The 13,312-nt window shown below is 42.2% G+C and overlaps 1 protein-coding gene across 3 annotated transcripts in view; it reads right to left on the bottom strand.

The window, feature by feature from the left end:
* zgc:163014 (uncharacterized protein LOC100038766 homolog) overlaps window positions 1-5,964 on the bottom strand; it is a 32,497-nt gene extending 26,533 nt beyond the window's left edge. For 2 of the 3 annotated variants that reach the window (XM_039742304.1, XM_039742303.1), the window contains exons 1-3: window positions 5,816-5,964; window positions 605-781; window positions 99-204 (exon numbers count right to left, since the gene is read on the bottom strand). In XM_039742304.1, coding sequence (XP_039598238.1) covers window positions 99-204; window positions 605-781; window positions 5,816-5,877 — 345 coding nt within the window. In that variant the 5' untranslated portion in view covers window positions 5,878-5,964. The remainder of the gene's footprint in view (window positions 1-98; window positions 205-604; window positions 782-5,815) is intronic. The other variant, XM_039742305.1, reaches the window with a different exon arrangement.
* Between the last annotated feature and the right edge of the window lie 7,348 nt (window positions 5,965-13,312).

Raw genomic sequence — 13,312 nt, forward strand, 5'->3', positions numbered from 1 at the left:
TAAGAAAAGTCATATCCTTTCTAACTTTTAATTTTCCACATACTGTACACTGAACCCTTTGGCTACAAACTGAGAAAAATGTCAGTCCACATACATACCTGTCCATTGACAGTCAGCATAATTTTACCAAAGACTCCCAGCTCTGCTTGTTCTATTGCTGCAGTAAGCAAATCAAGCCTCCAGTCGCCTTCCCATACGATGCTTCTACAAAAAGAACAAGCGGTAATATGGGCATCTGCTAAACATATTGGCTTCTAGTCAAGATGAAAATGAAGCAGACCACCTCCCTCCCCAGAGTGAATTACAAATTGCAATACAATTGTTTCCATAATTAAAGCATTATTGGTTTAAGTAACTTTTATCAGGGTTACCCAGGGGGTCAGGGAAAAGGACTGAAACAGGTTCACCACTCCATTACAGAGCAGTGGAATTTCACTCACATAGTCAGCCTTTCATTTTTCACTTTAGTACCCTTGAAAGAACTTTTACAGCTGACCCATCAGCATTATTCTCCAGTTTACTGGACTCATTGATATGGCTCTGGCAATGCTTAACCAACACTTGCCGCTCCAGGTCCAGGTCCACTTCAGTGGTCTTACATTACCTTGAGTCAGAGGTTAGCTGTCCAATCTTTTGCGGCTTAACGTCCGGACTGACAGACACCTCAACCGAGATGCTAGCATCACTGGTGTAGGACTTCCAATCTCCCAGGCCAAACACGATTAACTGTCTCGGCAATGGCAAGGGCAGTTGGGATTGATAGTAGAGACGATTACACTTGCTAGAAGAAGAAAATATACAGGCGTGTAAATGTACTCATTTGCATGGTTATAAATGATTATTTTTGCAGCAGTGCTACTAGGAGTTAAAACGGCATCTCCCAGAAGTCCCTGCAGGGGCTGTTGGGGTCAAAGGGGTTTAAAAAGAGGGCAGGTGTCCAAGGGAAAAAAGTGTTTTGTTTTTTTTTTTGTTGTTGTTGTAGGTTGTGTTTCGTTTACCTGTCGGACTGCCTTCTGTCAATTAAGCCATATTTAGTCGCGGTGTCCTGGATTGTATTCATTGTTGGCGTCTGGATCGTCCGTCTACCTGTGTGCTGAGGACTGATTGTGGATTCATGGCTTTCCCGCAAGTATAGGAGCGCTCCTGAACCGTCCATCCGTCTTCACCATTACAGGGTCTACCGGCAGGACTGTTTTTTTAATTCCCTTACAACATACAGATCTCTGGACTTACTCTCGTCATCTCTCCTTACATCCGGTGTGGTATTCCATGGACTTTGCTGTGTGGAGTTGTGTTTAATGTAATATCGCCGTAGGAGTACTGGGGTGGTATGATTGTTTTCGTTTATATTATTTAATTTTATTATATTCTTTAATTGTTGTTAGTTCCCAATGTGCTTTATATTGTCTCTGTTCGTGAGTGTGTGCGGGTCGGACCAAGGCTGGGAGCGTCTCTGGGATCCTCTATAAAAAATACATAAATCACCGTCATCTTGACGATGTGAATCTTAGCGGCACCGGACCGCTACAAATTTAATAATATTACTGTACATGTATAACTGGAATGATGACCTGTTGTAAAAAGGCATAATCTAGCAATTAGGCTTCCAAGCTCATTGTTCATATATATATGTCATCATCCAAAGGAACTTAATAAATCGAGGGTACATGGCTTTAGGTACTAAGCTTAGATAAAGTTTTTACAGTTGGGTTAACAAGGCATATCACAAAAATAAAATCACAAGTAACACACCTTATCATGTTCAAAAGTGAAACAAACATCTGGAGCTGGCAACTACATGAGCTATGGTTATTTGAGACAAGTTAAAAAAGAATCATTAAATACAATACCTCAGTGCACGATATTACAGAATAGGAGTCCTCATATGAGAACGTTTACAAAGCTCCTCAATCCAGTTCAAAGTTAAATGCAGTCTAAGTAGCCATATTTGAAATGGCTGTGTGGTGATGAGCCACACAGTCTACACAGTGATTAGTTAGACAGAACTTTATTTGTAAACTGGAGGAAATTTGGATTTTTACAGAAGCTCTTTAAATATTTTTTTAAATGATATATTTAATTTATTTTAGGAGAAAGAAAACATCTGACTTGGCTGTCACAGTTCTACTGAGGCATTATCCAGACGTATTGCTGTTGGTATAAAAGGAGCCCCAGTAGTGTTTCTTAAGTCCTTAATGGACTTTCTTGAGCCTGCCTTATAATTAGCTTGTTGATTCGGTGGGCCTTTCCTGTAGCGATGTTACCAGCCCAGCGTACGACAGTGTAGAAAATCGCACTGGCACTTACAGAGTAATAGAAGATGTGAAGGACTTCACTACATACATTATAGGAATGCAGTCCCCTAAGAGAACACAGTCCCTCTGTATTAAGAGACCAGTCCAGCCTGACACTGATGTGGACAGACAGACAATAGAGGTAGGCATACAAATAGTAAAATTGTTCATCTTCAGCCTCTCAGTAATAGAATTATGTTTTTATCATTGTTTGTTGATGGATTATGCTATTATTAGAATACATTTCAAAGACAGGACTTCAGATAAATAACCTTCAATAAAACAACAGCCAGAGATTGTGATACTTGAGAATTTACAATCGTTTCTCCAAGTTTAACACTACTTTCCCCCCCTATCCCCCAATTTAGTTTATGAAGCTGCACAGTTTTGTGAGACGCTAATTTTTGAAAACTAATGACTATGGACAGTTCATATGATGACATGAATGGCAACACAGCGGTCTGCCTGCACATGAAGGGGTGTGCTAGGAGAGCATGCCCGGCTGAGGATAAAGGCACCACTAGGATTAAACACAAACAGGTCCTTCACATTTCTGTGGGGAAACAAGGGCTGCTGGGGCACAGGTAGGTATGCTGGGTAGCATACAATGTGCTCTGGAAGGCCATCATGCAGCATTTGAAACCAAAAGAGAGAGGAGGCCTGGAAATTCTCTCCAAGGATGCAAAATGGCAGGTGAAAAGAAAGAGAAACAAAGAGTGGACTGTCACAGCTAGCAGCACTTTCTGGCTGGTAGAGATAGAGAGTACGTGTTCCTGAAGAGAACATAAGGGACCATATTGTCTCTCTGACTGAGCTGGACACAGGACAACTGTCTTGGAGTTCTGGCCCGTTAAGTGAAGCAGAGAGTGGTAACCTGGTATCCCGGGGTAAGGAGAAGGCCATCTTTAACAGGAAATGACCCTGGGATGAGAATATAAAGCCACTTCCAACAGAAACAAAGCACTGAGTGTACACTTAAAACGTCAGAGTAAGACTGGAGATGTGGCGGTTTGTGAGAGTGAGCGTTAGTCAGAAGTTCAGAAGGGTAATGTTCTGGTGATGAACTGAAGGAACGCCACCCGATCAAGACTGGGTACAACACCTACTAAATAGGCCCAGACCTGAATTAGGTTATGTTATGTTGGCCTTTGTCTATGTTACATGCACCCTGCAATCTTCGCCCACTTTACGTTTAACTAGCAGGGCTACTAATCCTGCCACTAAAGGTTTACTGGGGGAAAAACGAAACGTGTGGTGTTCTGCTGTACAAGTGGGGAATCTGCACAACATCCAGCAGAGATCCAGCATGTTCAATGGTGTGGATATGCATACCAGACAAACACATAGTCAGCTTTATATGATTAGAAAACAGCACCACTTTGTTTCATCTTTTGAATCCCACCATCTTGTTATTTTTGGTCAAATAAGCCTTTTAATTTGAGATTTGGCCTCCATGGGATTACTCTGGGCTCAGGAACACCACAAAAGCAGCCTCATTTATTTAAAGTATGTACAGAAGCACACTATAATACTAACGAAAGCAAGTAAAAAGGTGGGTTTACATATTTGAAATCCTATCCTAACAGATTGTTTTTGCTGTGCAGACAACACTCCTACAAACAAATAAATAAAAAGGTGCCAAAGTGGTTCTTCACAATGATGCCATAGGAGAACCATCCTGGTCCCCAAAAAGAATTTATTTAGATCCTTAACACGTCCCAAAAATAAACAGATGATAACCGATGTAAGAAACGTCAATGGAGTTATGATTTTAAAATGAAAGGGCTCTTTCTGGATAACAGGTCAAGATCTTTTCTTGATCCATTGTATTCTGCTAGGTAGCCCACTAAACATTAAAGATGTGTGTTTTGTCAGTATATAAAGAACCTTGACAAAGCCCAAAGAACCTATTTTTAGTCTGAAAAGAACCCTTCCCAGAATGAAACAGTTCTGTGTCAAGCGAAGGCTCTTTGAGGAACCACACAACCCAGTGAAGTGCCATTACAGATCCAGGACTTTAAGAGGAAAGGAGGCCATCACCAAGAAAAATGAATAAAGAAAACAGGCAGACACAATTAGATTATTGTACAGTATAGTTGCTGAATGTAAATCTGAAAGTAGACTGTTAAACTAAATTGACAGCTCCTGAAAATGCAGTACAAATTGTTTCCTTACTGTTAACTAAAAACTTACTTTCCTACCTTCTTTTTCTACTGTACACACACGTAATAAACTCACGACACCACAGTAGCAAACCGATCACACTGTAACATCAATCATTTATTCCAACCCTTCTCAACAGATCCTTTCTGAAAGGCACAGTTTCTAATTCATTACAAATGGCTACGGATACACCTTAACTAAAAACGCATTTATTCCCTTAACTGTCTGAGAGAGCCTCACAATCTCAGTCTCCCCTCCAACATCACAACCAACTTCAGCACTTTCAATCAGACTTATATGAGCCACACACACACACCGCCTTCTCATGATCTCAGCAGTATTCGAATATTTCCAAAGACAGAAACGCTACCATCATGACGCTCTTAGATTTTTGGTGGAACGTTTGGCACTTCTGGACACTCCATTCTATAACATGTGTGTTTGAATAGGCTATGTGGCATAGTGGTTAAGGATTTGGACCTCAACACAAGTTATGGGCTCTGATCCTGGGAATGACACAGTGTGACCATGAGCAAGTCACTTCACCTGGCTGTCCTCCAATTGGAGGAAAAAAAAAAAAGAAATGTAAGTAACTGTATCTCTCTCAGGTAAAGGTGTCAGCCAAACAATAAGTAATATTACAATGATATTACAACATATAATGCTCGAGCATTATTCCTCATGTGAGAATGCGCGCGCACAAACACACAAATAGATACATACATACAATCTCAAACCCGCTCGGTTGTACGAGGCATGACCCTCCCGGACACCAGACAGCCTGGTAAAATAAGCGCAGTGATTTTATTTAAAATGTAGAAAGTTAGTCGTTGTGCGTAGTTTGAGAGTTGCCATTTATAAAAAAAAATCCTGTGTGTGATGTTTGCCTTTGTTACATTTGCTCAAACGAGACAGTAACCTTAAATTCTAATAATAGCGACCCCTCGTGACACCTTTTCTTTTGCTGTAACTGATCCTTGTCCCTCAGCTCAGCCCCCTGTGACTCTTACTGCCAATTCGTCTGTCCCACAGTGTGTGATCGTCTCAAGCGGGCGTCAGTCAGCGGTGCCCGGTGGACCACAAATTACAAGTGCCACACGTAGGCAGTGTTTGGGAGAGTCGCTTTTTCGAGATACAAATCCTGAAACATCGATTGTTGATGTTTGTTTGTTTGACACTACGTTGTCTTTTTTTTCTTCTTAGGTCAAAGACTGCACGAAGCTCTAATGAGAGTTTCTCAACACCTTCATCATAGATGGTTTCTTACTGCCGATCTAAGACAACGTCCAACTGTAAAGCTTTTACATTTCAAAACCAACACCATGTCGTTTAAGGGCGTATCTAAAATATCAATTTACCTTATTAACTGACGGGGTACCTCACGCAGAGACCACAGGACATAAAAATTAACTTTTCCCATTTCGTCAAATAAAGGCCACTAAATTTTACACTATTTCAGTCAGTCACAGAATGTCCCGTCCTGAAACTCATTAACGCAGCAGACCCCGCCAACCTTTCAATTAAAGCCACCTGAAAATCCCCGCCCATCGATGACGTAGAGGGCGTGGCCATGTCATCTTGCCTTCGCTCCATATAGTCAGCGGTCAGAAGCGTTGTTGGTGCTCTACGATAGCGCAGTATTACAAGGTGTCTGCTCAGGCACGGAAAATTAATGAACTGGCAAATAAGAGTTTAGCGATTTGTTTGTACCTTTATTTCATATGTATAAGGGTTTAGCTTTCAACTTAACCGAGATTTCTGTCAGTCCAAATAAACCCGAAGAGGTGCTTATACACCTGTACCCGCTCGACGTTTATTACCTGGATAAAGATTACTTTGTTCATATTGAAGTCCGCCACCATCTGCTTGGCTTTCCACCTCGAGACATCCGCCAATCTTCTGTATTCATTCTCCTGTCCATCACTTATACATCCAGTGATCTCAAAATCTTCAGATATTTTCTGTAGGTGACAAGTCTTAAAATTGTATTTGAAGTCTGACGTGTCTGAACAAGTAGGGGGCAAAGGAAGTCCCTTAACGGATTTAGCTGGTGACCACTTGTTCTGACATACAGCTGTGCAGACTGTCTCACAAACTAATATTTCTGACAAGGAGTCATTTAAGATACTAAGTGGATACCCAGTTTCATTGACCTTTACAAGACTTCTACCAGTAAGGACCACATTAAACGAAAGGCGCTGGAAGAGTCAAGAACATGACCTTCACATAGCTGCCATCCCTGATCCAGATTGAAGAAGACAGATGTCTGCATTGTCCAAGTCAGAGTGCCTGCTGAAAGGCAAACAGCAGGAGTTCCAATGGCGTTTTCTCCTCTGTGATCTGAGGAGACTTTTCTGGGCTTATGATGTCAGTCCTGTAGCCATACCTTTCTTTGTTACTGGAAACATGCCGGATGTTTTTCAGAGAAGTGGGACCCTCCCCAGGCTAAGGGCAGATACAGTACGTTCTGAAGCACGCTGCATAATTAGCTGCTGCACACCTCAAGCATCTCAAGATCAATGAGAGAATAATAGTAATCAACGGTGCTGTGAAAAAGTATTATCCCCCTTCCTGACATCATGTCTTTGTGCATTTGTCACAGTGAACAACTTCAGATCTTTAGACAAAATGTAATATATGATAAAGGGAACCAGAATAAACACATAACACCATATCTAAATTGCTACCTAATATATTTAAGTAATAAAGCTATCCAATGCCTGTATTGCCTGTGTGAACAGTTAATTGCCCCCATAGTTGCTCTACTCATTCAAACAGCTGACCAGAGTGAACTGATCATTTGACTGAGCTGACTAAATACAGACAGGTCTGATTGCTGCCAGCCAGTTCTCTTCCTGCACCTCTTGCAATTTCTATTTAGAGTACCAGCAACATCTCTTAACGTTTAGAGAAGCCCTTCACAACACTCTTCATAGTTCTGGCATCCGTGCTGGGAGGTGAAACAGAGACCCCATATACCACAGCACCTTTCCTCAGGTCTTACATCCAACCCCAGCTTACACAGGAGTACACAGGAACAAAGGGAGTACTGGGGGCCCTGCACATAGTGGATGCCAAGTGGTCTGTGTCAGGTCTTTGTGTCTGACCTGGTCCATTTATTATGCAACTGAGAATTTGAGCTAAAGTAGAACTAGGAGTCCCAAAACACTTCCATAATTGCCCACTAGAGGGGGATATCACCACCAAACCCCAGCTAGTAATAGGACCCACCCAGAGTCTTTATAATTAATTCTTCACAAAACTGCTTGTTAGGAGACTGAAGCTCAGTAAGACCACAAAAGGCAAAAAATAAGTTGTCTGTGAAAACCAAAGACATTATGAAGCAAACAAATCCTAATGCAGATATTCAAAGATTCATCAAAATACGGAGCAAAGGGTAAACAATCTTTAAATCTAACAAATCAAATAATAATAAGTAAAGTTGCCATTGCCAGGCTCACTGGAAATGAACTGCCAGGGACTGTGGGAGATTTATAGGGTGGAGTGCAGCTGGCCCCGTCTTGTGGGGGAACCACCCAGAAAACACACAGAACATACCACAGGCAGCTTCCATACATAAACAAAATAAAAAACACAGAATAATGCACATAACTGACTAAAGTAACAATAGTGTAATCAGCATACATTAAAGAATCAAAAATGAAGAAAAGAGACATCAAAACATGAATCTGAATCCCAGACATGACACCTATGAGCCAACCACTGATGTGTCACCTCATAGCTGGGCAGCACATGTGGAGGATGTTAGAAGGCAACCAACAGGAGTCTTGCACATCAAATGCTGGGGAGAACGGTAGCAGAATAGATGCTTCTTTTAACTATTAGGGGTCTTTTGTGTGTTTTCCGTGCAGGCGCTTTGGCACTGTGCCCTGGCTGCCAGTTCAGTTCTCAACCCAGACTGACTCAGAGACCCTGAGGGAGTCACCTTAGCAGCCTCTGCCTGCTCCACGCACAAGAGGATCACAGTAATGAACTGTTCAAGTACCTCGAGATGGCATTCACTATTGAGAAGTGCTATACAAAATAAAGGAGGTTTGGTTCTTGAAAGGGACGGCACGGTGGTGCAGTGGGTGGCGCTGCTGCCTCGCAGTTAGGAGACCCGGGTTCGCTTCCCGGGTCCTCCCTGCGTGGAGTTTGTATGTTCTCCCCGTGTCTGCGTGGGTTTCCTCCCACAGTCCAAAGACATGCAGGTTAGGTGCATTGCTGATCCTAAATTGTGCTTGGTGTGTGGGCGTGTGGGTGTGTGTGCCCTGCAGTGGGCTGGCACCCTGCCCAGGGATTTGTTCCTGCCTTGCGCCCTGTGTTGTCTGGCATTGGCTCCAGCAGACCCCTGTGACCCTGTGTTAGGCTATAGCAGGTTGGATAATGGATGGATGGACGGTTCTTGAAATTAAATGTCTTCTTTTTTATTATTTTATGCTGCCTCTGTGTCTGTTTCAATATCACAGCAGTGTATCACTGATTTATGTATAGGCAACAGACATCAAAAACAACCTTGACTTTACATAACGCTCCTCTATAGGGATATCATCCCGAGGCACTTTAGAAGGAGGCATATTTAGTAGCACCATTTACATGTATTCTTCACAGGCAGGTTAAGCGATTTTCTCAGAGTCAGATATTGGGTCATTGGTTTGCCATCCAGTTGCTTATCTCCTATCCTCCCTTCTCCACCACCCTGCCAAGAAATAAACTGTCAGGCAAACGGCTGTTACATATCAGGACAAAGCACGGCAAACCTAGACATGAGGGCGAAGAAACTAGCCAGGATGGCGATGTTCAGTGGCGGTTTGTAATGCGGGACACTGGGGTGTTGCCCCCTCAAATATTTTAAAAACTCTGCTTAAATTAATCATGAAATAAATTTGTTTATTTGCACACCATGCCTGGTATCAGCACATGTCAACTTCCATTAAAAACTGCTTCCGATTTGTGTGAATATCTATGGAGTGAAGGACGCCGGCCAAATGAGAGCCTGTGTAAGTGCAGGTGACCTGGGGCTGCCCTTTAATTGGTTGTTTTCAAGTTTTTCTGGGGCCACAACTCTCTGCGCCCCGGACACTCCCACATGTATTGGCAGCGAATTACTGTTGTTTTAGGTTTTTTTAATCGAATGTGATTGGACAATCGTTAACGCACTAGGTCATGTGAACGTCAATGTTTCGCAGTTCACACCCGCCTTTTAATGGTGCGTAACTATGGATGAGTGAGTGGAACTTTAAGAAGAACTTCAGAAATTAAAGAAAATGTGGTTATTTTTTTAAGGAAGCTCCATAAATCATTCACTCAAAGAAATAAAAGAAGATAAAGGAGCTTGGACCAGACTGACATGACTTAAGAATTTGAGGCTGAGCTTATAAACAGACTTTTTCCACCTCCTGTTATGACAAACGGATTTGGCTAACTGGGTCTGGTGTAAGTGATGCCTTTTCTGCTTTCCCTTATTGTTGGTTCAAAATAGTGATAGCAAAGTGTTGCGTACAATGAATGGGGTACGAGATCTAAAACATCTTTCTGAAAAATGCAAGCGTCATAAAAATAATCATCAAAATAATAGCCTGAAGTGAAATTTGTTTGTCAGGTTTAGTATCGCTGAACAGCTAGATGAAGGCTACAGGATTGGCAATAGAAGGCACAACAAAGAGGTGACCAAAAATTGACACATCCTGTCCACAATATGTAGATGAGATGTATATGTGTTTGTGGTTAATAGAATAGTGGTGTGCCTTGGGATGATTTTGGTTCCAAAAAGTGTGTCACTACAGAAAAAAAAAGGTTAGGAAACACTGCTCTAGAGTATGCGGCTATTTTTTTTTGGCAGGCTTCGTGAAATCCATCCATCCATCCATTTTCCAACCCACTAAATCCAAACACAGGGTCACAGGGGTGTGCTGGAGCCAATCCCAGCCAACACAGGGCGCAAAGCAGAAACAAATCCCTGGGCAGGGCACTAACCCACTGCAGGGCGCACACACAAAACACACCCACACACCAAGCACACACTAGGGACAATTTAGAATCGCCAGTCCACCTAACCTGCATGTCTTTGGACTGTGGGAGGAAACCCACGCAGACACGGGGCAAACATGCAAACTCCACGCAGGGAGGACCCGGGACTAACCTGGGTCTCCTAACCGTGAGGCAGCAGCGCTACCCACTGCGCCACCGTGCCGCCGCTTAGTGAAATGACTCAAATTAATTAGGAAGAAATTAAGAAATTTTCAGGCTTGAAGGAAAGGAGGACAAATTTATGTTCAAGGAAATCTAGGTATCCTGATCGTAAAGGCAGAATAAGATTTAGGTTGGATTTGTCCTGTGGCTGAGTTATGTTTTTAAGACAGGGTCTGTGGATCTTAAATGTGAATTTCTGCCCAGGTGAGGCAAGTCTGGCAAACTTGAATAGGACTGGGCAGACTGGCAGCAAGTGTAGAATAAAATTAGGGTGGGAATGACTCTGTGGGTGTGGTGAACGATAAACTTGGACATAAGACTAGAGAAAAATCAGAGGACTAGTGATTGCATGATGTGGATTTATGAAATACAGTGCAAATGGCCAAGGATTGGGTACTCTGTTAGCAGAGGCAGAATAAGATTCGAATTGGACTTATGCTTAAGGATGTGCTATAGGACAGACAGAAGTACATTATTGGAAGATTACTGAGGAGGGGGTGCAGACATTATGGTGTGGGTGTTGGCAGAATGGTGAACTGGACAAGTTGACGGAGGATTTGGTAACTCAGAGAGAGATGTAGTATAAAATTTGGGTGGCAGGTGCTCCTGTTCCTTTCCACATCTATAGGGCAAGTTATGGTAAGAATAAGGGGACTGCAGATGTCACGGACTGACGTTTTGGAGCAAAATAGAAATGGGAAAGCTGGCATCAGATTGGACAGCACGGTGGAAAGGGTATAATAGATTTTAGCCTAGATTTGTCCTATGGGTCTGTTACTGGACAAGGCAAGATGTGCATTGGCACTGTGATGAGTACCACAAAAGCATGTGGCATGACCAGACAGACAGACAGATAGATAGATAGATATGAAAGGAGCTATATAACATGATAGATAGATAGATAGATGTGAAAGACCCCCAAAAGCTGCACACCCACCCAAATTGTTTTCACTAGCCGCCACTAGTGATGTTTCTAGTTCACTACAGAACATCCAAGTCATCCTCCTAAACTCTTCACCTTACTAAGAAAACCAAAAATAAAGCAGCAGACCACAAGTGATTTCTGTGCTGCAAGAATTTCATCATAACAGTACAGAGGCTGGATTCCCAGAAGGAGCTGTTAAAGAATAATAATAACGGTCCTTCATCGGATTACTGCTGGCTAGGCGCAATCGCTATTAAAAGAGACAGCAATGTGTTTAACACTTAATAAATTGCCAATGGGCTCATTTGGAAGTATTTGCAATCCAGCAACAGAAACAATGCACAATATATTTAGGACGATTTCCTATTCCTCATTGTATTCCTTCATGCATTTAATGTTTTCACATTGCTTTCCTGTCTTTTGTGAAATATTGATCAAAGTGGGCTTAGTAAATGCATGGTTTGCTTCTGTAATGGACACATTATGGAATAAAAAAACAAACCAATTTGATAGTGATAAAAAAAATCCAGAGGTTCTTCAATACCACACATTATAGTAAAGTAACCAGAAAGTTAAAAACAAATGAAAGTAATAATTAGCCATAAAGGCAATAGGAATGCAGCATTATAAGCAGGCAATGGCTCACTATATTGTGTTTCTATTTGGGGGGTCAAAGTAAGCCAGCAGTCCGACGGAGAGTGAGATGCGGTTAAGACGGGCCACGTGTCACAGATTACTGCTGTAGTAGTCCATATCAGCTGGACATTGTATTGGCACACATACAGAATACTGTACTGTGAAGTTCTTACTTGAATGTCCAACCAATATGCAATGCTAACGTGCACGTATGTGGTGGGAAGTGCCGGCACACTGTGATTGCCAACAGCTACATTTGCTATTGGCAGGTAAAACAGGCACAAATAAAGAGATTCAAACAAAAGTCAGGGCTTACCACCGTCATTTGCTTTCACTAAAGCAACAAACTAAGACAAAATCCAATTTGTTTCAAAGAACAACATGCATAAAAATCAATATCAAAAGCCCAGCTACAGCCCCATGATTTGAACTAAACACAAGAGTAAGCCGAAATGGCAGGTAAAATATTTTGCCGTGGTAAGGTCCTTGGGTGACCCTTGGGTTCTCTTTTGGATTTTTTATTATGTAGGCCCCAAATCCCAGATAAAGCTCTTGTATGTTTATTCTTACCAGCCTGGTCCATGTCAGGACTGAATACTACTGTAGTTAAATACTCCTCCACTTTCTTTTACATCTGTAACCCCCGGCAGTTAGACAAAGTACCAGAATATGTAAGAGAGAAAGTTACACTATTTATTCATATGTAATTATTTTAAGATTATTTTATTATTTTAAGATTTCCAATTGTGCCCAAAATATAAGCAGAGTAAAATGAGTGTTGGTAAAATAATGCAACCTGATTATTAAGCAGTTCCTCATGCTCAGGCTACCAGGTGGCTCTCTGTCTTAGTATGTTGGTTGGTCTCTGGTCCGACGTGGTGCAGCATGGCCCTTGAGTGGAATGGCAGACGAAGCAGCACGGCCATCGGCATGAATGGATGGGGAGAGACACAGCATGCCATCAGTTCATTCAGTCCTGAAGGTCTTTGACACAACTCTTGGACCAGTGGATGTGTACTGTAGTTGACCCTCAGGCATGTCTCAGCCTCCATTGCATCCCTAGCCAGTCTGTCCTTTCATCTCAGCCACCTGTATTCCCCCA

This window comes from Polypterus senegalus, chromosome 18, assembly GCF_016835505.1.
Source record: "Polypterus senegalus isolate Bchr_013 chromosome 18, ASM1683550v1, whole genome shotgun sequence".
Classification (NCBI taxonomy): domain Eukaryota; kingdom Metazoa; phylum Chordata; class Cladistia; order Polypteriformes; family Polypteridae; genus Polypterus; species Polypterus senegalus.